The 25,152-nt window shown below is 33.4% G+C and overlaps 2 protein-coding genes and 1 long non-coding RNA gene across 4 annotated transcripts; 1 reads left to right on the top strand and 2 right to left on the bottom strand.

Moving 5' to 3' along the window:
• The first annotated feature begins 466 nt into the window (after window positions 1-466).
• Window positions 467-1,349, top strand: LOC107063285 (uncharacterized). Of its 2 annotated transcripts, none has more exons than XR_001475186.1 (2): window positions 467-504; window positions 1,279-1,349. It is a non-coding gene; the product is annotated as an uncharacterized lncRNA (long non-coding RNA). The 2 variants fall into 2 exon arrangements; XR_001475187.1 differs by lacking the exon at window positions 467-504 and adding an exon at window positions 1,110-1,180.
• A 4,127-nt stretch (window positions 1,350-5,476) lies between these two features.
• On the bottom strand, window positions 5,477-9,760 carry LOC102584341 (CBL-interacting serine/threonine-protein kinase 9-like). Its single transcript, XM_015314939.1, has 15 exons — window positions 9,530-9,760; window positions 9,063-9,125; window positions 8,761-8,832; window positions 8,492-8,599; window positions 8,318-8,398; window positions 8,173-8,226; window positions 7,741-7,866; window positions 7,548-7,637; window positions 7,038-7,160; window positions 6,647-6,751; window positions 6,277-6,393; window positions 6,087-6,143; window positions 5,845-5,919; window positions 5,667-5,762; window positions 5,477-5,599 (listed from the first exon to the last, which is right to left on the bottom strand). The coding sequence occupies exons 1-15, from the start codon at window positions 9,722-9,724 to the stop codon at window positions 5,477-5,479; spliced, it is 1,485 nt and encodes a 494-aa protein (XP_015170425.1). The 5' UTR covers window positions 9,725-9,760.
• Window positions 9,761-10,751: 991 nt separating this feature from the next.
• LOC102584021 (probable protein S-acyltransferase 12) lies at window positions 10,752-24,094 on the bottom strand. The gene is made up of 6 exons (XM_006360582.2): window positions 23,637-24,094; window positions 17,599-17,851; window positions 16,947-17,038; window positions 11,504-11,630; window positions 11,337-11,422; window positions 10,752-11,200 (listed from the first exon to the last, which is right to left on the bottom strand). The coding sequence occupies exons 1-6, from the start codon at window positions 23,823-23,825 to the stop codon at window positions 11,018-11,020; spliced, it is 930 nt and encodes a 309-aa protein (XP_006360644.1). The 5' UTR covers window positions 23,826-24,094; the 3' UTR covers window positions 10,752-11,017.
• Window positions 24,095-25,152: the final 1,058 nt, after the last annotated feature.

The following is a 25,152-nucleotide window of genomic DNA, read 5'->3' as shown; positions in this document are numbered from 1 at the left end:
TTTTTCAGAAAAAAATTATTCGTTTTGTTAGTATTATCCTTTAGAATAATCATTTTTCAGAGTGATAAATTCATCTTCAATGCACAGATGACAGATGTATTGCTTCAAGCAGTGAATTATCATATGCATTAATTTAAAAATCAGGTATTTATCATATGCATTAATTTAAAATCAGGTATGAAAAACTATCCAAGATTTTTTTAAATTACGTACTAAAAATGTGGACTTCTATCGACTATCAATATGGTTGATAGTTGTTACAATTGATTAATTATTTACAGTCTATTGTTCTTCTTCTAATAAAATAATAGTTTGAAAGGAAATTTTTTTTTTATAAAGGAGCATGGGTGATTGTTGATTATTTATATTATAATAAATATAATTCTTTATTTATCATGTGAGTTTCTAATATAAAAAATTAACATGCACTAATATTGGTTTATATCTTGCAGATTTGAGTTGATATGATCCCCGCAACATGAAAATGTCAAGTTGAAAGTGGTGGTGCGTGTGTGTGTTTGTGTGTGTATATTGCTTTTGTGAGGAAATCTACTATGTCATTTGTTAAATTTACAAGTACTAATTTTTTAGACTTATTTTAATTAAAGAAGAAAAAGTTTTACAATTTATGGGGAAAAAGTCATTCTAATGATAAAATTGTACAATTGAATTCACAGTACATAAAATAAAATTAAAAAGAATCAAAACAATTTTAAGCAACACATCACCATTTAAATTATTAATATAAATATATCAATAAAATTGCCATGAGGTACAATGTGTTGTATTTTCAGTGATAAAACTGAAGGAAGAAGTCATTAACATTCTTGCTAAGAGTAGGCAGATTTGATGTTCACTTCATATTACTTCCAAATTTATATTTTAAGAGATTGTGCTATCGTATTTTTCATGTAGGAAACTTATTTTGCTTTCCTAATTTTCTATCAATTTCTATTAGTTTTTGCCTTATCTTTTACATTTTAGTTTGGAGATGTTATTTGCATTATAGAGAATGATGTTTTATGCTATTATTTGGAAATATATATGTTGAATACAAAAATAAATTGATGAACTATTAAAAAATATTGCAATGAAGACATGTATGTGCTAACATATATGCAATCATCTGGGATTTTATAACTGAAGAAGATGATTCACATAATTTTGTCGAAAATGTTCAGTAAGTTCTATTTCTTAATTATTTCATATTTATTAATGATTATCTTTATTATGCACTATGACGAAATAACTTAAAGTAGTGTGATTTTTTTTTTTCAGATTGAAGGATTGCATAGCATGTTGAGGATTGAAGGGTTGCATAGCCTGTGATAAGAAATTTCTTCTTTTTTTTTTTTTAAATTTAATAACTCAAATTTATTATTTATTATAAATTATAATAATAAGTTGAATTTAAAAAATAATAATTCCTCTTTAGCCAATATAATAAATTAAATGATTTTAAAATAATAATTTATTTTAATATATAGGCTAACTTAGGATAAGAAATATTGCCTATTATATCTTTTAATAATCGTGTAAACTAAATTGTCATAATGTAAAATTATTATAGCTTTTTATCCTTTATAAATAAAAATAATAATTAAAGCTAACGTTGAATTGTACATACAAAATAAAAGATACATGGACAATTTTATAAATATATGGCTTATCTTACTATACTAGAAATTGCATTTGAAAATGGAATAAAATGGATGAGATTCACATTGATAAAAGTTAGGATTTAGATTAGTGAGAACTTATATAGTAAAGCTTAATTTGTGTTGTAATTCTTATTTCTTTTGCAATTTAACAAGCTGAGAAGATTTCAATATATGAATGATAACTTGCAAAGTGTTATTTTTAGATTTTCATCTTGATCAACTTTATTTTATCATTTCAAAATTTTCATTCTATCATATAAAATCTCTCCACATGTATTTCAATTTAAAGATAATAATTGATATCATTGCTTTCAGATTTCAAATTAAAATTGATTTGAAATGAATTACCATGTATGTTTTCATGTTATATTCATAATATCACGTTGGTGGCGTTTATAATGTCTAAACTTTTTCTAATTAATATTATAAAAAATATATTAATTATTTATATAAAATTAATTTAAAATTCTAAAAACTATATCCTACTATTATATACATGCACTTTTGTTACTCAATAATAATAATTCATATTAATTATTTTTAAGTTTAAAAATTATTATATTTTAAAATATCCGCACAACGCGCAGGTATGTATACTAGTAACAATAATTAGACGGGACTGACAAATGTAAATATAGAAATAATAATGTGGGTTCATATTATTTGTCAAGATATAAATGAGACAATAAAATAGATAATCACATAACAAAGATACTACAATTAGCTAAAAATTGTTTAATTTTTCAATTATCACAACAATCTTCACATTAAATAAGGTAAAAGGTTATTATATTTTTAATTTTTCAATTATCACAACAATCTTCACAAAGGTTATTATATTTTTAACCATTTTCCCCCTCAAATTTAATTATACATGAGATTTTTATTGACAATAATCTCATGTATTATCAAAAAAATTGGAGCCCCAAACCATTATTTTAGTGGCTTGATAGTCGAGTTTGTGCAACCCTATTCTCATTGTCGGATAAAATGTTCAACTGCTTTTGATGCAAAACATGAATTTATATATATAATCGTAGTAAATAATATATCTGAATCCATAACGTGAAAATAAATTTAATAAATAAAATATTTCAGTAAAGTTGATATATACACATACAATAACGAAGGATATAGTACGAGTGAAATGGAAGGAGTGCTTCAAAGTAACTGATAAAATTGTTATCATGTGATCAGGAGAACACGGATTCATACCTTAAAGATGGTCATTGACAAAAATACAAGATAAAATTACTTACAATGGGCTCTTAATTTTTATTTTATTTTTTATAGTACGAGTGGAATGTCAATATCACGGAGATCTTTTGAGAATTTTAAATAAACGCACCAGTAACAGTTAAGCTAATTTGTAGCTTAATTGAAAAAACACTTTCACGTGAATCTTTTGTCTCAATTTCAATATAGGAATAATACTCTATTTAACTTTATGGGACTCCATTCCAACTTGGCAAGTTGCCAAACCAACTTTCGATTTGATTGCCTACTAGAAAATTACTCCACAGTGAGTAATAAGTATTGACACTTATTTAAGTATCACTTCTTAATTTGAATATACAAAATTAATACTTTAAAGTGAAGTAGTATGCAAGCTACACCTAATCACCTCTGAGATATAAATAAGACTTTAAATTACACAAAAAAATGTTTTGTCGAAATTTTTGACAATTCATCTCTAAATATAAAAGTGTTTAAAGAATATAGAATATATTTGATAGCTCTCGTAAGTATAAAGTTTAAATTTCTTTTAAATTAAACATTGTATATAGTAATAATAAAGAACTAAAGAGAATTGTTAAATAACTCAAATTGAATTAGAAAAAATAGAAAAATAAGTGTGATAATTTCCTCCAAAATTGAAAATCCACGAAGTTCAATGCATCTCACTGACAATCGAGGAAAAAGAACAAATTAAAATGCACATGTAAACTAATTAATTAGTGGAAATTAATACATATGCAGCCAACACACTTTCACGTGAACTAAAATGAACTACTCTATAAATACATGTACCAACAAATGCATAAATTAAATCTGTTTCATTGGTCCACAAAAATTTAGTAGTAACTTTTATTCTGTATTTGTGTTTAAAAAAATTATAAAATATTTATAAATAGTTGATTGTGAATTAATTATTATTTTATGTTTATTTGAGATTATTATAAAAAATTTATAAACTTCAAAACTTGGATCAGCACGATGCTCTTATATTTTTTTTTAGAATTTAGAAATATGCAAATAGACCATGTGCTAATCCGTCAAGTTCCTATTTAATTTAGCAATTAGTTTGAATTAATGATGCCTGTGAATTTTAGCGGGTTAGTGATACGGTTTGACCAGTTATTTTTTTCCAAAAATTATATCATACACTAATTTTTTGGTTACTGATCTTTTAGGCCTAACCAAATTTAGATTTTTCAAAATTGGCTCAATCATCTCTATTTTTCTTCGATATCGTATCATTTAGTAGATTTTTGATGAAAAATTTTAAACGCCAGTCACATTATTTTAGTTGGTGATGAAAAATTATACATTTCTTATGAACACTTGAGAGACTAATTAATTTGATTTTTAACTGTTCGTGATAATGAGAAACTGATGCAAAACTGACATATTCTTTTACATGGCTTATGTCCCTTTTTTACCCCTCCCGGCTTGGCAGGAGCTTTTATCTTTTTGCTTTTTTGATGACTCGAACTGACAATTTTAAGATTGGAAGTGAGAGATGCTTACCATCCGAACAAGCTTCTAATCGGCTTAGTATGTCAACAAATAGAGAGAGAACATGAAAATTAATCTATAGAAAATGCACTACACCATCAAAAATAAAATATATATGAAAGACGGTGCTCTAAAAAAGTGGCAAATTCATATAAACCAGGTGCACTATTGGTGGTATTATCCATATGAGTGTAAGATGCACAATTATCCATGAAAAGCTCTGGCAAGCCATACTGGGGAGTGGGGAAAAAGCAACGTCTCTCAAGAAGGGGGTAAAGATAACATCTCATATGATCACTCAATTATGATTTTTTTCAGTGAAAAGTCACTCAATTTTGATTTTTAATTTAAAAATCACTCAACTATGAGTTTTTTTTTTTTTTAGAGAAAGTCACTGAACTTTGATTTTGTTGAGTGACTTTGTAAGTAGAACATCTATAGTTGAATGACTTTCTGTGAAAAAAGTTCATAATTGCGTGACTTTTGAGTTAAAAATCAAAGTTAAGTGAGTTTTTTTGTGAAAAGAATCCATAATTGAATAACTTTTGAGTTAAAAATTAAAGTTGAGTGAAAAAAAGTTCATCGTTGAATGACTTTAGATTCAACAATGTTAAGGAGCTAAAGAAGACAAAAAAAGATCACATGTGTATATAGATTCTTTAATTTTATTTTTTATATTTAAAAACTATACGAAAAGTATCACAACTCTAACAAATTTAAAATAATTGAGAAAGTGATAGTAGAAAAAAGAAGTCAAATAGTAACATCTTTCATGAAACAGAGGAAGTATGAAGATTGTGAAAAGGGATTACAATGGGAAAAGAGAACTTGTATACAAACAAACCTAAAAGATGTCAATCCTCATTTGTTTACACAAACTTAGGAACATCTTGGGACATATGAAAAAACTAAAAAAAAGTTTCATGTACACAAAAATTTTGGGAAAAGGATGATCTTTGCGGATCAGATCATTCATATAATATACAAAAAGAAACTCCAGACGTTTGAGATCTTGTTAGTATGATCTTAGGAGTTCTTGTGCATTGAAACTGTACACGCATTTGTCCTCCTTTGTGTCAACATATCTCGCTATTATACTGCGTATATGGATCAAAATTCAGATAGAGAAACAATGGATTATCGATATATCTGTGCAAAGTATCTCTATTCGTGTAACAATAACCACCACTTGTTAAGACCTGTACAAGCACCATTGATTATGAATACATTACCAAATATGTAACATTTATGAATGAAGCAATGCACAAGAGATAGATACCCTTTTTCTTCAGAGGGTTGTTCGGTTGTTTGTTCAGTTGTCCAGACGATATCTTTTAATCCTGAAGAGAAGTTCTTGTAAAACTGCAACTTTTAAGGTTCAATTATTAGAGGAGAGTTCATATGTCATGATTAAACGAGGAATATAAACTAGAACGTAACGTGCCTTGTGAAACTCTAATGTATCACCACCAGTTTTTCGAAGCTCAACCAAATGCAATGAGGGTGCTACTTCAAACACCTGAAGCAACAAGTATACAACAATGATGAGAGGTGGAATATGAAGTCGTGATAAAAGAAAGTCGAGCTCAAGAGGTGAGGATTGCTCAAGACCATATAAGAAGTCCAAGTGCATGCATCATCACTAACTGATGTGGGAGAATCAACATAAACGAACTAAGTAATCACCTCTGTTGCTACAGCAAGGTGGCCTTTCCTTCCGGTCCTGTCGCCTTGTAACTTCATCTGGAATAGTCAAGGATACGAAATTGTTTTAAGACAGTCAAATCCTTCGTAAAACAGTCAAATTTACACTAGAGTCAATTGATATCAGTCAAATCCAAACATCCAATACTAAAAGGTGCAAGGTGTTAGTTACCTTGTAATTTTTCTTCTGGACACTGAATCCCAATGGTCTTGCAGTTTCCTCAATTTTGGAGATAATCTCATTAGCAGGCGACCGGGAAGTAAATTGTGTTTCTCTCTTGACAAGGGCCTATACTTTGCCAATTCATACTATTAGAAAATGCATTAGCAGAGGAATAAACACTTTTTCAACACATTCTATATATGGTAAAGTCAGATTATGTCCAAGTATCGTACTCGAAGATCAAACAACATGACATCCTTACTGTATTGTGCAACTTTCTCAGTCTAACTATTCTTAGATATAATGGAATTTGAAAGATCATATACCGTAGACATGTCTGTCAGGGTGTTAACAAGTGTAGTAATATGAAAGTACTCACCTGTTTTTCGAACAAATTTTCTAGGTTGAAACTTTTTGACCTTGAAATGAGCTCGAACGCATTGACAGAAGCAGGTTTTTCCTTTCTTTCTGTAATGAGATGATCCTGAAAAACATAAAATAAGCGTATCATTTCACACAGGATGTTTGGTTCTCGATACAGCTTATAAACATAGTTGATCTTATTAAGCTCCACTTATTATATCCTCTATAATTACATTAAGCTAAATTTCTCAAGGAACTGTTTAATGTCTCTCACTAATGTAGGATTTCATGTCTCAACTTATTGACAAATCTTTGAGGCGCGATGTGTAGGCAGTGGAGATAATTGGAAAGAACTTGGTTTGAGATCTTGAACAGTTTATTATGTGTGAAAAGAAAATGTTACTTACGTCCGAGCCATTGAAAATGGCATCAATGTCATCAAGATTGACATCTTCATCTTGCTCAAAAGGAGGCGGCTTGTAATCTTTCTTGAACCATTCATCTTCGAGGATCTCTGGAATAGTGATCCTCTGAAACAAAAGATTAGAAATCACTCATCATAATACATAAATAGACACTCAAACTTGGCCTCAACTGGAGAGGATTATTGCACATCTAGACACTTCAACTTAGTCTCAACTGACAACTAAACACTCCAACTCGTCCCCACTATGTCTCGTGCACACCCATTGTTGAAGTGACACATAAATTTTAGAGGTGTCTAGATGATCATTTTGTAAGTTGGAGTGTTCAACTAACACAATGGAGACGAGTTGAGGTGTGTTTAGATGTGGATCTCAAAGCTAGAGTGTTAACTTGCCAGCTGAAGCCAAGTTTGAGCGTTTGTCGATAGAAATAGCTCATTCCAGGACTGCTCATTCTAGATAGTAAATAAAGCAAAGATAAAAGGGACTTACTGTGAGTGGATTCGGGTCAAGAATACGCTTGATCAGATTCTTTGAGCTGGAGGACAACCATGGTGGAAGTGAAAAGGTAGCCTTAAGGATCTGAGAGCAATTTACAAGCAAATTTATTCAAATAACATTCTGAAAATAAACGAACAAAGAATTCCAGAAACATCTCTGATAATAAGAAACTTTCAGAAATTACTTTTCGGTATAGAGCATTTAGGTTTGGTTCATCAAAAGGTAAGTATCCAGCCATTAGAACAAAGAGAATGACTCCACAGGACCAGACATCAGTTGTTGTACCATCATAGCCTTTATCAGTTAGCACCTGATACAACACCTCTTGTTAAAGGCAGGAAACAGTAAGAAATAACTACTCCCTCCGTTTCAATTTGTTTATCTGGTTTTGACTTGACACACAGTTAAGAAAATAAATAAGCCTTATGAATTGTGTGATCTTAAACGCCAAAATGTCCTTTAATATTGAGGTCTTAAACATGTACGGTGGGATGTCAGGATTAAAGAGTTGCCAAAAAAGGAAAGAGACTAAAAAGGAAAGTAAGACAAACAAATTGAAACAGAGGGAGTAACTAGTGTGTAGCTGTCGAATAACTACTCTTAAGGTTGTTGTTACCTCAGGCGCGACATAGTTTGGTGTGCCACAAGCAGTATGAAGAAGTCCATCGTCCTGAATAACATTGAGAGTATTCCATAATAATACTAGAGAGTGAATAGCTCTTTATATACTCTTTAACCTTTCAATCGTACAGAATACTTACTCGAACTTGCTTGGAAAGTGCACTCAATCCAAAGTCTGAAACTTTCAGAGTACCAAATGAATCCAGCAATAGATTCTCAGGCTACAAATCGCATAACTCAATATTAATACTAGTCAAATCGTGAAGGAAAAAAAAACTTCGGCATCTAAAAGAATGCAATCAAGGGTCAGAAACCTTCAAGTCTCTATGGAAAACACCTCTACTATGACAGTAATCAACGGCATTAATAAGCTGTTGAAAGTATCTTCTAGCTTCGTCTTCTTTGAGTCTGCCATGTCTTGCCTGTAATATATCTTATTTATAAGGACATTCTCATTGCAATACAAGCGAAAACTATAAACATGAACATGTAATCTACATTTGGCAAATAGTTCCAAGAAAAAACTATTTTACCAATCATCTCCATTTCCTCCATAAAATAGGGGAAAGAGAAAAAAACTTACAATTTCATCAAAGAGCTCTCCTCCATGTACATACTCGAGAACAATATAGATCTTCGTCTTGCTAGCCATAACCTAATATGTAACCAGAGTTAGAATAAAGAGAAGTACAAATATATGAAGCAATATTCTACCCTCTACGAGATAAGGATAAGGTTTACGTACAGTCTACCCTCTCCAAACCCCATTTATGGGATTACATTGGGTATATATGTTGTTGTCATTACAAAGATATGAAGCACTCAAGAAAATTGTATGTTTACGAGTGACGAGGAAGAAGCCAGGGCAGAAGGAATACAACATACCTCAAAGATCCTTACGACATTTGGATGTCTGATCAACTTCATCGTTGATATTTCTCTTTTAATCTGTCAACCAAAGTACATCATGGATCACATAATCGCTTTTCCTTTATAAATCAAAAGAAATTTGTAACAGGCATTCATCATCTAACATCTTTCATTTTCCTTTATTCAGAACAAAAGCAACATAACATGTACATTTTTACAGTTACTTATGCTAACTAGTTCAATTACACATCATAACACTTTGAATTCACAACGATCTCAAGTGCTAGTAACTGAATTCTAAATTTAATTTTTGTACATTTTTATTGAATTTCATAACATATATACAACATTTGAGCCAAAGCTATACAGTAGCCTACATCCACCCCTGGATGGAAAATGTGTGGACATTATATATAATTCTTTAATAATGTCCACGCATTGCACGGGTACGTATACAAGACAGGGCAGGGCAGGGGAGGTACCTGTTCCATAATGTTCTGTCGTAGGACGCGATCACGATTGATGATTTTGATGGCTACATTTTCACCTGTTTGTACATTTTTGGCAAACTTGACCTTAGCAAAACTTCCCTCACCTAATGTCTTACCTAATTCATATTTCCCTAATCGTGTCCTGCTACGACTAAATGGCGATGACGTTGACGTTGAACTACTCATTCTCGTAAGAGTTCTTGCAGATATCCCTATTACCTGGAAACCGAATGTGATAGAGGAAACGAAAAGTCCTTACGGGTTAGATTGCTCGTATTTTAATAATAATAATAATTGGATGAAAAAGAAGAGAATGATATGCGAGACTTTCTCCACAATTTCATGGCTAAGCTTTCCAAAATGAGCGGCAAATCTACAAAACAGAAAAACACTACTAAAGGAATGAAATTCTACTCTCGTCTGTTCCAAAATAAGTGTAGTTCTAGTAAAAAATAAAATATATTTTTTTCGATTATATCCTTATATTGAAATTAACTATTTTTTTCTTAATTATGTTCGATTCTCAAAAAACCACTTAACCACAAATACCCTCAAGAGTTAACACCCCAAATTTTTAATGACGTGGCAAGCCACGTGGGACTAATCCCTACACCTAAGCGTTGCTAACTACGATTCACTTAAAAAAACTAGACCTTTAGCGGCGACAAAAATCGACAGAAAAGCCCATAATATCGCCACTAAAGGTTTTAACTGATTTTTAGCTCTGATTTTGTGTTTTTTTCTAAAATCACAATATCGATCAAGGAGGAATTTGAAGACATTGTATGTTTTATTTTTATGTCATATGTAAATGCATAAAATGTACAATGATGCATTATGTAGTAGGAGATTTGAATCAAGAAGTAATTTTGATGATTTTCATAATAATAGTGGATGTTTTTTTTATTGATAGTGAATGTTAGTTATTTTAGAAAATTAGGTTGCAACCAAAAATTAATTATCATATTTTTTTATTAAAAAAATAGGTTTTACTAGCGAATGGTTGTTGCAGCCTTGTGTTGTGAACTTAAAACACTTTTTTTGGGATGTTACATTAACAACTTGGCAAGTTTCACCCTTTCATGATTCTAGATCGAATTCAATGTATAGTAATAGAAACTTGATTCAAACATTTCTTGATACTCATATAATTGTTCATACGTTCCTGATTCGACATCATACAGGAGTTCCCGAAGAATTCAATTTCACCAGATCCATGTCAAAGACAGTTGGGCAGTCGTTACACCATTTCAGATGTTACCAACAACAAATTGAGTTTCATACAAAGACATAATTTCAGAATTATGTTACAGAACATTTACACATGAGATAAATAAGTACAACCAACATGCTTCTAATGTAAATTTGAAAATATCAATCAATCAATTGATGGTAAATAAGAAACTGCCTACTCTAGCATCTGAACAGCATTGTCTGAGGTAATGATACAAAGTTATATATACGTCCCTGTATAACAACTCATTCTACAGCATTTGAACGCGTTGGGAATTCCATTCCATGTAGTGCCGGTATGTTCTCCATATCTTTCTTCGAGAACAACGGAAAGAACCATAACACCTTATTTGCGCCAAAAACCTGTTCAAAATTCCTTTTCCAGCCCATGTCATACTTCCACTGCGCGGATTTTTTCTTCTCATAAACCTAAAAGACGACAGAAAACAATGTGATAACTATTCAAGGGAGAACATATTTGTTTGTTTTCCTTATCATTCTGCGAGTTGGAGGAGAAGCATTAAAATTGACATATAATGAACAATAATATCAAGGTTTGACATACCTCCACCGAAGTGGTGTTGCTTGAGAGCAGAGATGCATGCATAATTACAAAGCAGAGAAGACTGAGTGAAAAGGCTAGATTCAAAACTGCATCAAGGTCAAATCCGTAAGAAACAAGGGGATCATAACAATCAAGACTAAGTCACTAAGATAGTAGGTGCTGTTTACCGAAGACTAGAAAAATGACTGCAATATTGCCTGGTAATAATGACTGATTCTCGGCTTGCCGAAAGAATTTTATAAAACTGGGCAGCAGTACCAGAGTGTCCAGCGTAGATATCAAAAATGTGTACACCTGCAAAGATACTTGTGAGACAGGAACAGAAAAGGAAACATTACATATTATATGTATGGGAGTGTCCTTAGAAGCACAGAAACCAAACATTATATCATCGAAGATTCATTCTGGGAAGAGGTAGGAAAAGAAATTTTGAACAGCAAAGAGCTGACTTGTATCCAAATCCAACACAAACAAATGACAATATGAGTTTGCCATGTCATTTTAATTTATTAAATTTCAGACACACGTGTCACTCTATTTTGACACGTGTATCTGAGTTTTGAGACATGTCCAGAAAGGAAATACCAGGAGGACAATACACAATACCAAGGGCAAAATATGAACTTTGGAAGAAACTAGTGGGTTCTTGTGTGATAATTGAAACTTACAAACAATTCCTAGCAATTCCTTAACCATACTAAGTACTCAAAGCCATAGCATAGATAAGAAGAAGAAAGGAAAACCAAGAGGTGTTGTTTCGCTTCCATTGCTAGACCCCATCCCTCTAATATTGAGAGGTCATAATGTTCTTATGCTTTTCATTTTATACTATTCCCTCCATTCTAATTTATATGACACGTTTTCCTTTTTAGTCCGTTCCAAAAAGAATGACAAGTCAAAATTTGAAACAATTTACTGTACACGTCCATTATTCCCTTAATGAGAAGCCTCATAACCACATGAATGTTATGGTATACTTAAGACCAGAAGTCCAAAAGTTTGATAGCCACAAAAATGTTATGGCATTTCTAAAACCACAAGTTTTAAAAGACTTCTTTGCTTCTTAAACTTTGTGGCAATTCAAACTATGTCACATAAATTGGAACAAAGTATTTGTTATGACCTTGGATGCATTTTTTAATGCTTACCACGATACTAATAGATATTAATCAATATATCTATAAATTGTGATAGTTGAGAAATAAGTAAAGAAAACGGATGACAGGACTTATCCCATCAAGGTTAGTGCAAGAAAATGAGACAATTAATATCATGTGTGCATATAATGAAAAACTAAAACTAAATTCTAAGAAGACATGAAATACTTTGTTTCAAAGAATCCCAGATCTGTATCGAGATCTAAATAGACAAGTGGCTGAATACACTGATGTTTTTGATCAAACACATGGCAGATCTTCCTATGACACTAGAAATGAAGAAAAACATACTCCCACCGTCCCATTTTAAATGAAGCTGTTTGACTACGCACAGACATTTGAGAAAGAAAGAAAAGCTCCTGAATGTGTAATCTTAGAACATGTCATGACATTTATGAGACCATAAAATCATGTCACCACTCACCAAAGTAAATAGAGTTTAAAGTCCAATTGTTTCTAAATATAAAAAGGTGTTATTCTTCTAGAGGTTGACTAAAAAGAAAGTGTCACATAAAATAGGATTGAAGGAATAATATTTTAGAGTTTTCCTTGTGCGTTCGTTTAAACTGCAACAACTCTATAAAGAGGGAATCACACTTGATAATGATTAACAATTGGAGGTACCCGAAGAGAAACTAAATTCATCCTTGTCTTTAAAAGTGATAGTACCACATGTAAGACTACATATTTACATCAAGAAAAGCACAAACCACCCCCACATAGACTAATACTTCTAAATGTGAAGTAAGCAAGCATAAGGAAAAAGGAAAAAGGTACACACCATTGAGAAATTGGTGGTGGAGAATAAGTGGTACAAATGAAATAGCATTTAAAGACAAGCTATTGAAAGAGGAAGCAAGAGACAAAGAAGATAATTCAAATACTCGGTGGGAGAAAATGACAAGTTGACATAAGAAAATAGCAAGTGAAGTTCTAGCTATGTCTTGAGACATATGAACATTACCACAAGAGCTTGGTGGAAGAACAACGAATCTGAGTAGCAGTTAGAGCAAAAAAAAAAAAGTGAAGCTCCCAGCCTTGAAGATGGAGAGTTCTTTAAAGAGTACAAGAGGGCTAAGAAGTTAAAAAACAAAAGAAGACAAGTCTTACACGAGTTGTATCAGAAGCTAGGGCAATAAGGGAAAAATGTATAAAGTAGTATGAGCTAGTATGACCAAAATTAAGTATATTGAAGCAAAATCGTCATAAAGAATATGAGAGCGAAAAAAAACCTATGGCTCAAATCTGATCCTTATAGAGGTCTAGAAAATCATTGGAGATGGTTGTGGAAGCATAGCTAAAAAAATAACCAAAGTATTATATTAAAGAATGAAAAGATTTCAATGAGCGGAAAAAGTCTATCTTTGTCCCAAATAGAAAGAATAAAAGAGATATTCAAAGGTATGCAAACTCTCGCGTTATTAACTTTAGGTGTCCTAGAAATTTTTTGGAAGGATGATAGAGCATAAGCTTAGACACATTATAAGGATAAAGAGCAAAGTTGGTTTATACCTACTCAGGTACCATATTTTTATCAAAAATATTGATGAAAATTTAAATAGAAGGATATTCATGTGATATACATATACTCAGAAATAGCAGATGGTAAAGCATCAAAGTCTAATCATATGGTTGGTGCTTTTGGTAAAAAAAAAAGTAAATATATATTATATCGTCTAATAAATGTGCATATTTATCTTTTTTATTAATAAGTTTATATATTTTACTTAATTGACCAAAATAATATTACTGGTTTTTAATTTCAAAAATATTACATGCTTTCAACAATTATCTCACCACTTTTTTACACCTCTAGACTAGGGGTGCGCATCGGTCAGTTTGGTTCGGTTTTAGGTGTTATTGGTTCGGTTTATCGGTTTTCGATTTGTAAATACGTCAAACCAATAACCAAACCAATAGTATATTTCTTATCGGTTTATGGTACTTAACGATTCGGTTTTCGGTTTAACCAATAAGAAAATACTCATATATATTATATACACGATAAGAAAATTTTCAAATAAACCATATGATTTTTCCAACATTTGGCATGAAAGTAATAATCATAAAAGCAACAATCATTTTTCTAGACACATTCAAAGGAAAAAGTGTGAAAGTAACAATCGTTTAACCATTAACAAAAAGTGTGAAAGTAACAATCGTTTAACCATTAACAAAAAGTGTGAAAGTAACAATCGTTTAACCATTAACAAAAAGTGTGAAAGTAACAATCGTTTAACCATTAACAAAAAGTGTGAAAGTAACAATCGTTTAACCATTAACAAAAAGTGTGAAAGTAACAATCGTTTAACCATTAACAAAAAGTGTGAAAGTAACAATCGTTTAACCATTAACAAAAAGTGTGAAAGTAACAATCGTTTAACCATTAACAAAAAGTGTGAAAGTAACAATCGTTTAACCATTAACAAAAAGTGTGAAAGTAACAATCGTTTAACCATTAACAAAAAGTGTGAAAGTAACAATCGTTTAACCATTAACAAAAAGTGTGAAAGTAACAATCGTTTAACCATTAACACTAAGACTAGTAAATTTAGTATAGTCTTATTGGGTTATTGGTTTAACCATTAACAAAAAATTATAAAAACCGGAAACCGAACCAATAACCCAATAAAAAATTTTAGCAAAACCGTTTAAAAACCGTTAGCCCAATAACCCAATATCAATAAACCAATAGTGTTTTTTCGGTTCGGTTTATTGGTTAAATTGGTTTTTGCACACCCCTAGGTGCTTCAGTAAAAAGAAAAGCATATCAAATATATAAATGCAATAAAGAGTATGTATATAGAAGTGGTCACTAGTGTGAGAATAGTGGAAACAAATACAAGAGGAGATTCTTATAACTGTGGTTATAAATCAGAGATTTCCTTAATTCCCTACTTGCCTACTTTATTTATGGATGACCTAACTAATAGCACACAGGAAAAAATTTCTTAGTGCATGCTATTTGAAAAGTCAATAAAATGTTATAACGTGGAGAAGCATCCCTAGAAAACTAGGATTTAAGATAACTAAAGTATAACATAATATATGTGCTGCAACCTCCAAGTTTAGTCCCCATATAAGAATAAACGGAGTGAGCTAATGTGATTATGGTATCTAAATGCAGATAATTCAAGCATCTGCACCCTATCTTCTTGGAGAATGTAATGGTTACTCATAAATTAAAAGCAAAAATGGTTGAAATTGAAAAGTCCTATGCAGACAATATTATATGAGTGTGAATATTGGGTCAGTAAGGCCCAAAGTATCCTCCAGTTAAGAGTTGTAAATTACCAACGTTAGGTTAGATGTGTGATCATACATGATTGGACTTGATTAGAATGCTTAAATCAAATAGAGGATGCAGATAGCACAAATAAAGATAAAACTAGAAGTCATTTCAGATGATTTGGCTTCTTCTTAGACATACAAATGCACCAATATAGTTGATAATGTTTAAGGTACTAAAAAGTGGACAAAGTGAATCTGAAATTTAATGGAAGGAAATTAACTTAAAACATCTATAATCTCTAGAAATGAATGCCCGTAAGAACAGCACTCAAAAGGAAAAAAGGAGCTATATATGTGAAACCAACTTGAGATTTTGCTCCTACACCAAGTGTAAGACCATTTGTTCACCAAAGCTTTTTGGTCTAGCAAGGACATTGCATTTCAGTAATTGCAAATGCTTGAGATTTAGTGAACCTTTACTTTTCATTGGGAAGGTGTGAAATTTAGTGAACCTCTGTTTTTTATTGGAATGTGTGAAATTTAATGAACCCAGACTTTTAGAGAAGACTTAATCTGCCTTAAAAGACAAATTATTTACAAGTATTGAAAAGGACTGGGCCCTAATGAGAAGAATAGATATAGGGAGTCATATGACAACTCCAAAGTGGGGAATCACAGTTGATTGAGTGACATAAGTTGGCTTGTTTATACTTGCTACTTACTGATTCGGTTTGTCAGAACAGATAATTTAAGACAGTTGCCTAATCGTAAAACTTCAATCCTCATGCTTTCATCAAAAAAAACTTCAATCCTCATGCATTCATCAAAAATCAAGAGAGCTGTTAAAGAAAGCAGCATAACTTTTTCACACCAAATTCATGAAAAAGGTCTTAAAGTCGATTTCGGTCACCAAGATTTCAGTAGGCAAAAACATGTAGAGGAAACAGAAAATCCCAAAATGGATATAAGAAGGTGATTCAAACTTGCATCAACTTTCTATCTAAGATTACTTTAACAGACCTTTCAATGAATGGCATAACTATAACGACAACCAAATAATAGCAGCAAGAAGAAGGCCGTTATAGATTCACCATATTTAGGATATGAACATGTTCAGGACCTCATTCACAGGCAAGAAAAGACTGCAGGTGTGTTTCTTCTAGATTTTTCTGCAAAAAGCATTACAAAACTAAGCAAAAGTGTTTAAAAGCCAACTTCATACCACAAAAAGGAGAAAAAACTTGTAGTTGCGAGCCCCAACACAATTGACAACCCATATGCAGTGGTGATCCATCTTAAGAACACATCTTTGACCTACAAGACAAAATAGAATTTTCAGTTCAGCAGATATTAGTTTTTGGTCATATAAGTTCCTAACTACTGCAAATTGAGACATGCCACGATAGCCATAGAACAAAAGGTCTTAGGGATAAAATGATGTAAATAATCAGGCGACACTTCTAAGACATGGTACAGAGAAATCGGAACACCGTGCATGCGACTTCATGGGAAAATATGCCTACCCAAATCGACCAGACTTTGACAGGAGAAATGTCTAAAGACAATAAAGAGGAGAAATGAATACGAAAGTAAACCTCTCATCTCACACCAAATATGCCAGATAAGGATTAAGATAAAGATCCTAGGGTGTAGCGCTCCAAGACATGGTATTCCTTTGGGCTAGAGGTGGAAAATGGACAAAACAGTTAAAATATGTGGGGTACAAATGAGCATGGGTGAAGAATCATACAACTCATATTACAATCCATTTACCCATTTTATTACCTATACTTCCGCTGAAGGAAAAAAGGAAAACTTTATCTGTACAATCGAAGTTTGGGAATAAGCAAATAGTTAATCAGACTAGCACGTACAAACAGAACAGTGATGACAACGTGGTGGCTTGCCGTTTTGGCATTTACTGCAATAGCCTCTAGACTGAGACTGTCTTCTTTCTATCTGTTCAGTTGATAATGTTGGAGTAGGATTCTCGATTGATGCATAATCAGATAAAGCAACTGAGTTGCCCCCCTCTATGTTCTGCTCCGATACTAGTTTCCAGTTTTCAGGGACAGAACCAGGATCCTGAATTACTACCTTAATATAGCTCCACATTAGCATTACAAGCTGCAAGATGAATTACAATTTTATATTAGGCTTGTTAAACCCAAATACTGAACTGAAGGAAACAATCCTCCAAATTAAATGATGCCTCCTCTAGGGCATTCTTCTTGTGAATTTGCAATTTTAACAATTGCATTTCATGTTTGAGATGCGTGAATGACCTGCAACTCCAGCCATATCAGAGATAGCAAAAGTGCAGTTTCTACACAATAGGGAAATGTCTGAGTCATGTATTATTATTCATGAATTTTATGAGCACAGCAAAAGGGCAGTCTCTGAACAAATAAAGATTTTCCAGGAGTCGTGTTTATTAATGAGTCGTTCGAGCACAACAGGCAAAGTAGAGTTTGATCTTTGATGATCTTGAATCTGGTTAATATAACATCCAAGGATATTATTAAGCAGCCAGAACAGCTCAGCAAAGCTTTGTCAAGTACTTGCATACTACAGACTGCAGGTTCAGAGATCTGCGAATTGGATGGGAAGGCTCAAAGGCATGAACACAAGCACACTATAGATAGCTCATTAAAGCTGTTGAATGCTTCAGGATTTAGTAAGTATGCTAAGCATTTAGACATTGCTGTATCATTCTCTCTTTGAGCAGTACGGAATATAGTTTCAAACTTCTCACCACACTTGAGCAGGTACATTAAGGAAGTCTACCTCATGCTTGAGTCATTCAAGTAGTCACTATTTTTGCAAATGATATGCAAGACTTTGTCTAGTTAGTAATATCTAACCTAATCACAACTGGCATGAGAGAAAATTCCAAGGACCAAATTTAAGCGCTTCCTCAAATATCTCCAACCCTTGACTGCTAAAATTGCATATTGCATAACATAACTTCTCTTCCAATCTCAACTTGATCTATACCCTTCCTTTACAGCTTGTAGGAAGAAAATGCCCAAATCCACTCAATGGTAACTGTTCCCATGTATATCCTTCAATCCATTTTCCTTTGATGGAATTACCTTTCAAATTTGTCTAGGTTGATAAATTTTAAAAACTTGTCTTGATTGACGCCTTCAATATATGACAAACAGATAAAGTATTTCTTCTCCGCAAATTTGGATGTCATAGATTATTACTACCTTTTCACATAACAAACAAAAGTTTTGGTAATAGCCAACCAGCACTTTACAACTGGATAGGTACAAAAGACGTATATAAAGGAATTGAGCTATGTAATTTTTTTGGCATATATTTGTGCTCTGTATATAAAAATCTTAACCTTCTCGAAGAAAAAAGATGAATATAGCCGCTGCAGACATATTTTGAGGTTCTACCACATAGCAATTACATACAAACCCTTGTACTTCAAGCTATATACAAAACCCATTTAACCTTCAGGACACCTTTGATTATTTTCCCAAAAGACAGTCTAGAACGGTGATTCATATCTTCTTTATCTCCTGTTAGTCTTCCTTCCCACACAACACCAAAAGAATCATTTTACTCTCAGAAGATAGAACTTCCCAACCTGTTTCAAATTAATTCTCTCAACATATTCTTCTAGACATGACTATTTCATCCCATATATGCTTAGAGAGTGTCTTCATAACTGAAAGACAATAGGGGAAGTGGGAAAAAAGATGTCAGTATGCTCAAATTACTGCTGACCTTGATAACACCCATTGCATAGTTAAAAGCCTCTCTTCCGTAGATTATTCTGTGTCAGAGAAGCATTATCAGCACCTATCCTACTAATGCGACCAACCTTACTAGCAGCTTTGGTTTTCCAATCAACTTCCACAATTCTCTTCATTGATACTACTTGAGGCAGTTAGGGAATTACAGCATGATTTAACTATAAAATTGCCATCACTTTTCTGGGTCCACAATGTAGCATCTAATTCTTCTATGGTTTCTTTACTCATATATTCCTTCAAACATTCAATTTCCCAGTCATTGCAGGCTCTCCTAGAACAGACTTTCCAATCATTTTGGCTTTACACTGAGCTAGATGCTTAGGTGCTTCAACGGTTGTTACTATACCAGAACGCTCCTGAAACTGCTCGTCTGGAGGGGTATTATCCAGCCAAGAGGCATGCATCTCATTTATTGAAATATAACTGCAAATAAAGGAGGGTCAATTGACTCCATATGCCGGGAAAACTATCAGATATCTTTAATATAGCTGGACCATATCCCCCATTCTTTCTCATAAGAATCTATAGGCATTAAAGTCACCACCCAAGGTATAACAGTAGTCCTTTATTAGAAAGGGCTCAAACCTTTATTCATTTCTTGCATTTGATGCACCCAATAAATTATTGAAAAATAATAAACAACATTTGAGAGAATGACACAGATAGAGTGAAAATCAAATACAATATCAAATTACAACCACCATCATTACATCAACTATAATCCAATGTGGTCCCACAAGTGGGGTCTTGGGAAGGTGGGGTGTACTCAGATCTTACCCCTACCTTTGTGGGGCAAAGAGACTCTGATAGACCCTCGCCTATAAGAAAAGTGTTTTCCAAAACAGGTTTGGAAAATACAAGAGAAAAGAAAAATATGAAAACTATGAAGAGACTATTGAGGAAAAGAAAAATATCAAATGCAAAAAAGAAAAGATAACCAAAGTAAAAGAAACAACTATGTACTAAAAAACTGAAAGAATAAGGTAATGTAGAACAATAAAATTGAAAGAATAAGGTGCTCTATGCTCTGCCAAAGAAAAAGAAAAAAATCATCTGAATACCTACAATTTACAAACCTTCCACCCTAATCCTCAATCTCCACGCACTCTATTTAGGATCATGTCATCAATTAGCTGAAAGTGTGTCATGTCCTATCTAATCACCTCTCATCAATTATTCCTCGATCTACCTCTACCTCTCTTAGGACTATCACTGACATCTCTGCACCTCCTCAGTAGGCATCTGCACTTCTCTTTGCATACTCGAACCATCTTGTCCTCACCAGAGGCCACTCCCACCTTGCCCAGTATATCCTCGTTCCTAATTTTGTCTCTCCTAATATGCACACATCCATTTAAGCATCCTTTATTTTCGTCTCTTTCATTTTCTGGATGTGTGAGTTCTTTCATGGTCAATAATCAACCCTATACAACATAGTCGATGTAAAAAGCACTCTATAAACTTGCTTTTGAGTTTTGGTGGCACATTCTTATCACATAGAATATCAAATGCAAGTCTCTTTTACATCCACCTCACTCCAACATGCTATGTGACATCATCATCAATCTTCTTATTCCCTAGGATTATTGACCCACCCAGGATTATTGACCCATGATACTTGAAACTCCCTCTCTTTGGGATAACTTGTGTATCAATCCTCACATACACACTGTCGCATTGTTGTGTCACTGAACATACACTCCAAATACTTGTTTTAGTCCGACTCAACCTAACCGTCTCCAAACTTCCAAGCTATTGTTAACTCTGTTGCGTGTCTCGTCAATTAATATTATGTCATTTGCAATAACATACACCATGGTACCTCTCTTCGAATATGTTGTGGCAATTCATCCATCACCACGGAAAGTAAAAACACGCTAATAGTTGATCACCTCGATGGGAAGTGTTTTGAGTCTCCTCCCACTGTTCTCACTAAGGTTTTGGTTTTGTCATATATAATCTTGATCACTCTAATGTATGTCACGAGTACACCTCTAGACTTGATGCATTTCCGCAAAAAACCTCCCTTAAGACTTTGTTGTAGGCCTTTTTTGGGTCAATGAACACCATAGTCCATATATATGTCTTTTTCCCATCCATGTACTGCTCCAACAATCTCCTTAAAAGATGAATGGTTTCCACTAATTTAATGTAAGCAATCTTCTTGGCTTCCACTTTCCCTTGGACCTCTCCATTCCACCACCAATCTCCTCTATGACCACCAAAATTACCCTTCGAGACCACTAACACCCCTCAGGTTGTTTCCCTAATACAATTAATTGTCATAGTCCACATACTATTTGCATCCCCCGCAATGTCCCAAGCCCCCATAGTCATCAACTTCTCTCCCAACTCCTGAATTTTATCCTTAGTCAGGCCCCTCACCTAATCCTTGGTTGGTCATACAAAGTCTTTTTTCCTCTTTCTTCTAACCCCTAGATCTATTACCAAGAGTTTATGCTTGTGAGGTTCTCACTCAGAATAACTTCATAGTCCTTACATAAACTTCTTAGAGTTGAGGGCTTATCAAAAACAACCTTTCTACCTTCGCAAAGTCGGGGTAAAGCTACGTACATACCACCATTCCCATATTCACTTGTGGGATTACACTAGGTATGTTATTGTTGTTGTTGTCCTTACATAAACCTCTATCAGTCTTCCTAAAAAGTAGGTAATTGGTTTGAGTCTTTGCCATCACACTACGGAAGGTTTCTGAAAACTCGAGTTAGCTATCACAACACCGAATATTTATCTCATAGAATTATGAATCCTCCACTTCTATTAGTGGTCAGTAGAGAAATATACTCCTATCTTCATGGTAAACTTTGCCCAATGGATCTCTCCTTCCATTCCTCCGTCTAAGATCTTTGAACCTTTTGCCTTCTGGCTTATAATTTTATCTCCATTTGTCAACAATTAGGCATGACCTTCCTCTACTTTACCAATACATGAAGTTGTGCTTAACTCCATCTTCTTCAATTCTTTCTATTCATAATCCAACATACACTTTTTCCGTGTATAAAGAAAAAATAATGTTCACATTCTTTTTAAAGAAACTTCTACCTCATACTATACAACACCAAAGGAAACACATATTAGCAAACTTTAATGTAATAACCCATTTAATCTTTCTTTCTTAATCTACTAATCAAAGGGAGTTATCCAATTTGAAGCAAAGGATGACACAAAATGTTACATGGTCTCCCTGCTCCACTTCAAGAATTTTTTATTTGTACTATTTCCAAATAGCAAAGAACTTATTTTGTCACCCCAACATGTTCTTGTTAACAGCAAAGCATAAACATTGGCAACTATAGTCCAAGTAGCAGAGTCATGTTAGTTTAATTTGAGATGGAGACAGAAAGAAGGAAGTAGTACAATATGAAAAGCTATAAGATCTCTTTTCTCTTAGTGACACAGCACTGCAGTACATACTGTGGTACAAGTTTCCTAATTGACACCAATCAAATAAACATTCTAACTCTCATCTCAATGTTGTCTAAGAACCTGTCCAATTTGTGCTAGAGATAGGAGCAAGAACAACTAATAGCACCTTTGCTATCTCAATTCTCATTTATTTACCTCTCATCGTATTAGCCTATTCATAGTCTTTGGCTTTTTGAACCAGAGATCACCTAGTGTAATTGTAGTTCTTACTTTTGATATCTTTCATCGTCAGTTGTTTACTGTGTTGCGATTATCGCACTATATTGTTGGTTCAACATGTTAATTGCTACATTTTCTACACTGTTTTCTTCTTTCATAGTACTTGGATTTGGTGCACTCGAACCAAGGGTCACCTGAAATAGCCTCCACAAGGTAATGGTAAGGTCTGCATACACTCTACCCTCCTCATGGTGGAATTTCAGTGGGTATGTTGTTGTACCTCTCTTTTTCCCTATCCCCTTTACTTCCCTTTTTTCCTCCACTCTTTGGTTCTTTCTTCATCTACCACTGTATTTACATGCTCTCTTCTTCCAATTCATTGCGAATTTCTTCTTTATTAGTAAGTAATACATAATAATGCTAAATGTATTGCTTATGAACTGGTTCTATACAATATATGTTCATAACAGATTCCATTTTGAGTAAATAGAGATGAATAATAAACTAGAAAAAGGCAAAAGATGAGAACTTACAAGGATATGAAAGATGATAATAATTGTGAAAGATAAGAAGGAAGTGAAGCCACCATCAAGGAGACGAGGAGCCCAGATAAGAACGACGACGGCATAATACGAAAGTACAACAATAGCAAGAACGATGAGTATCATGAAATAGCCAATAACTTTGAGTCCAGAACACAGCCTGAATGGATTGAGATCCATTGCAGGAGTGGGAGTAATTCTAGGCAGAAGTAGACTGGGCGTCCGTCGGGATCGAGCTGGGAAGAAGCGTCTCCAGATATGGGAAGCCAGCTCGATAACCCGTCGGAATTATTATTTTTTTGGCAGATGAGAACGCCGGTCGGTCACCGGAACACGGAGTACTGCCGGCGAGAGACTTGCAAAATGTTCAATATGTTGGTCTTTGCTTAACAACAGTGAAACAGAAAATTTTGACTGAAAGTATGCGAGAAACAGAAAAAAAACCAAGGAACAGGGACAAAAGATAGAGTGAGTGACACGCGTAAGATTCTCAATGTAGGTATGGTTAGACTTAGAACTTATAGCTTGTTTGGATTACGACTTATAAGCCAAAAGCCATAAGCTAGGATTCCTAGCTTATGATATTTTGCTTATTTTTGTTATTTTGGCTTTAAAATAAGTGTTTATAAGCACTTTTTAACTTTATTCAAACACTTCAAAACTGTTTAAAAACTATTTTGACTTAAAAGCATACCATAACCTGGCTGATCAAGCAAATAGTCCAAGAAGTCCACATTAAAGTAAGGAAAATGTCACGTTCCGAGCCTACACCCTGGGCGGGACTGGCACTCGAGAACCATTGTTGGCCCCAAGCGAATCCTTGGCCTGACTTAGCTCTTAGCGGAAGACTTAACTCATGATAGAAATACTTTAAAGAAAGTAAATTGAACTGCTCAAATGATAACTTAGAACGTATTAAAATAACATTCACTGGCCAAAGTGGCAACTCAAGTCTCAAACATAAGTGAAATAGAAAGACTCAAGAACTAACATTTACTACTGTCTATGAAGCCTCTAAACAACTGAGATGGACGTCGGGACAAGACCCACGACATCCTAATGAACTAAAATACTGAAAAGCAATAAAAGGGGATACCTTCGAAAGCAAGGAGGCTCACCAACAAACTCTGAAGCTCAACTAGAATCAACGATGCGCTGGATGCTGATTTTGGTTACTTGTATCTGCATCATTAAAAGATGCAGGCTAAATGGCATCAGTACATTGAATGTACGAGCATGCGAGGGGAAATCTAAACAAGGCATAAGCTTGAAAGGAACTGAAAGAACAAACCTGGTTTTAACTCAACTGAACTGAACTGAACTCATTTTAATATAAAGCAGTATAAACAAGTGCAATATAAAGAAAAGCTTTTTAAAACATGGATAACAACTCTTTGTATTTAGAAATACAATAGTAACTCTGTATGTATGCAAAGATACAACATAACCTTTGGATGTATATAAAAATACAAGTAACTCTGTGTTATAATAATACAAAATACTTATG

This window comes from Solanum tuberosum, unplaced genomic scaffold (assembly GCF_000226075.1).
Source record: "Solanum tuberosum cultivar DM 1-3 516 R44 unplaced genomic scaffold, SolTub_3.0 scf00328, whole genome shotgun sequence".
In the NCBI taxonomy this organism is placed as follows: Eukaryota; Viridiplantae; Streptophyta; class Magnoliopsida; order Solanales; family Solanaceae; genus Solanum; species Solanum tuberosum.
The sequence above is the reverse complement of the archived record's forward strand: the minus strand, read 5'-3'. Positions and strand labels throughout refer to the sequence as shown.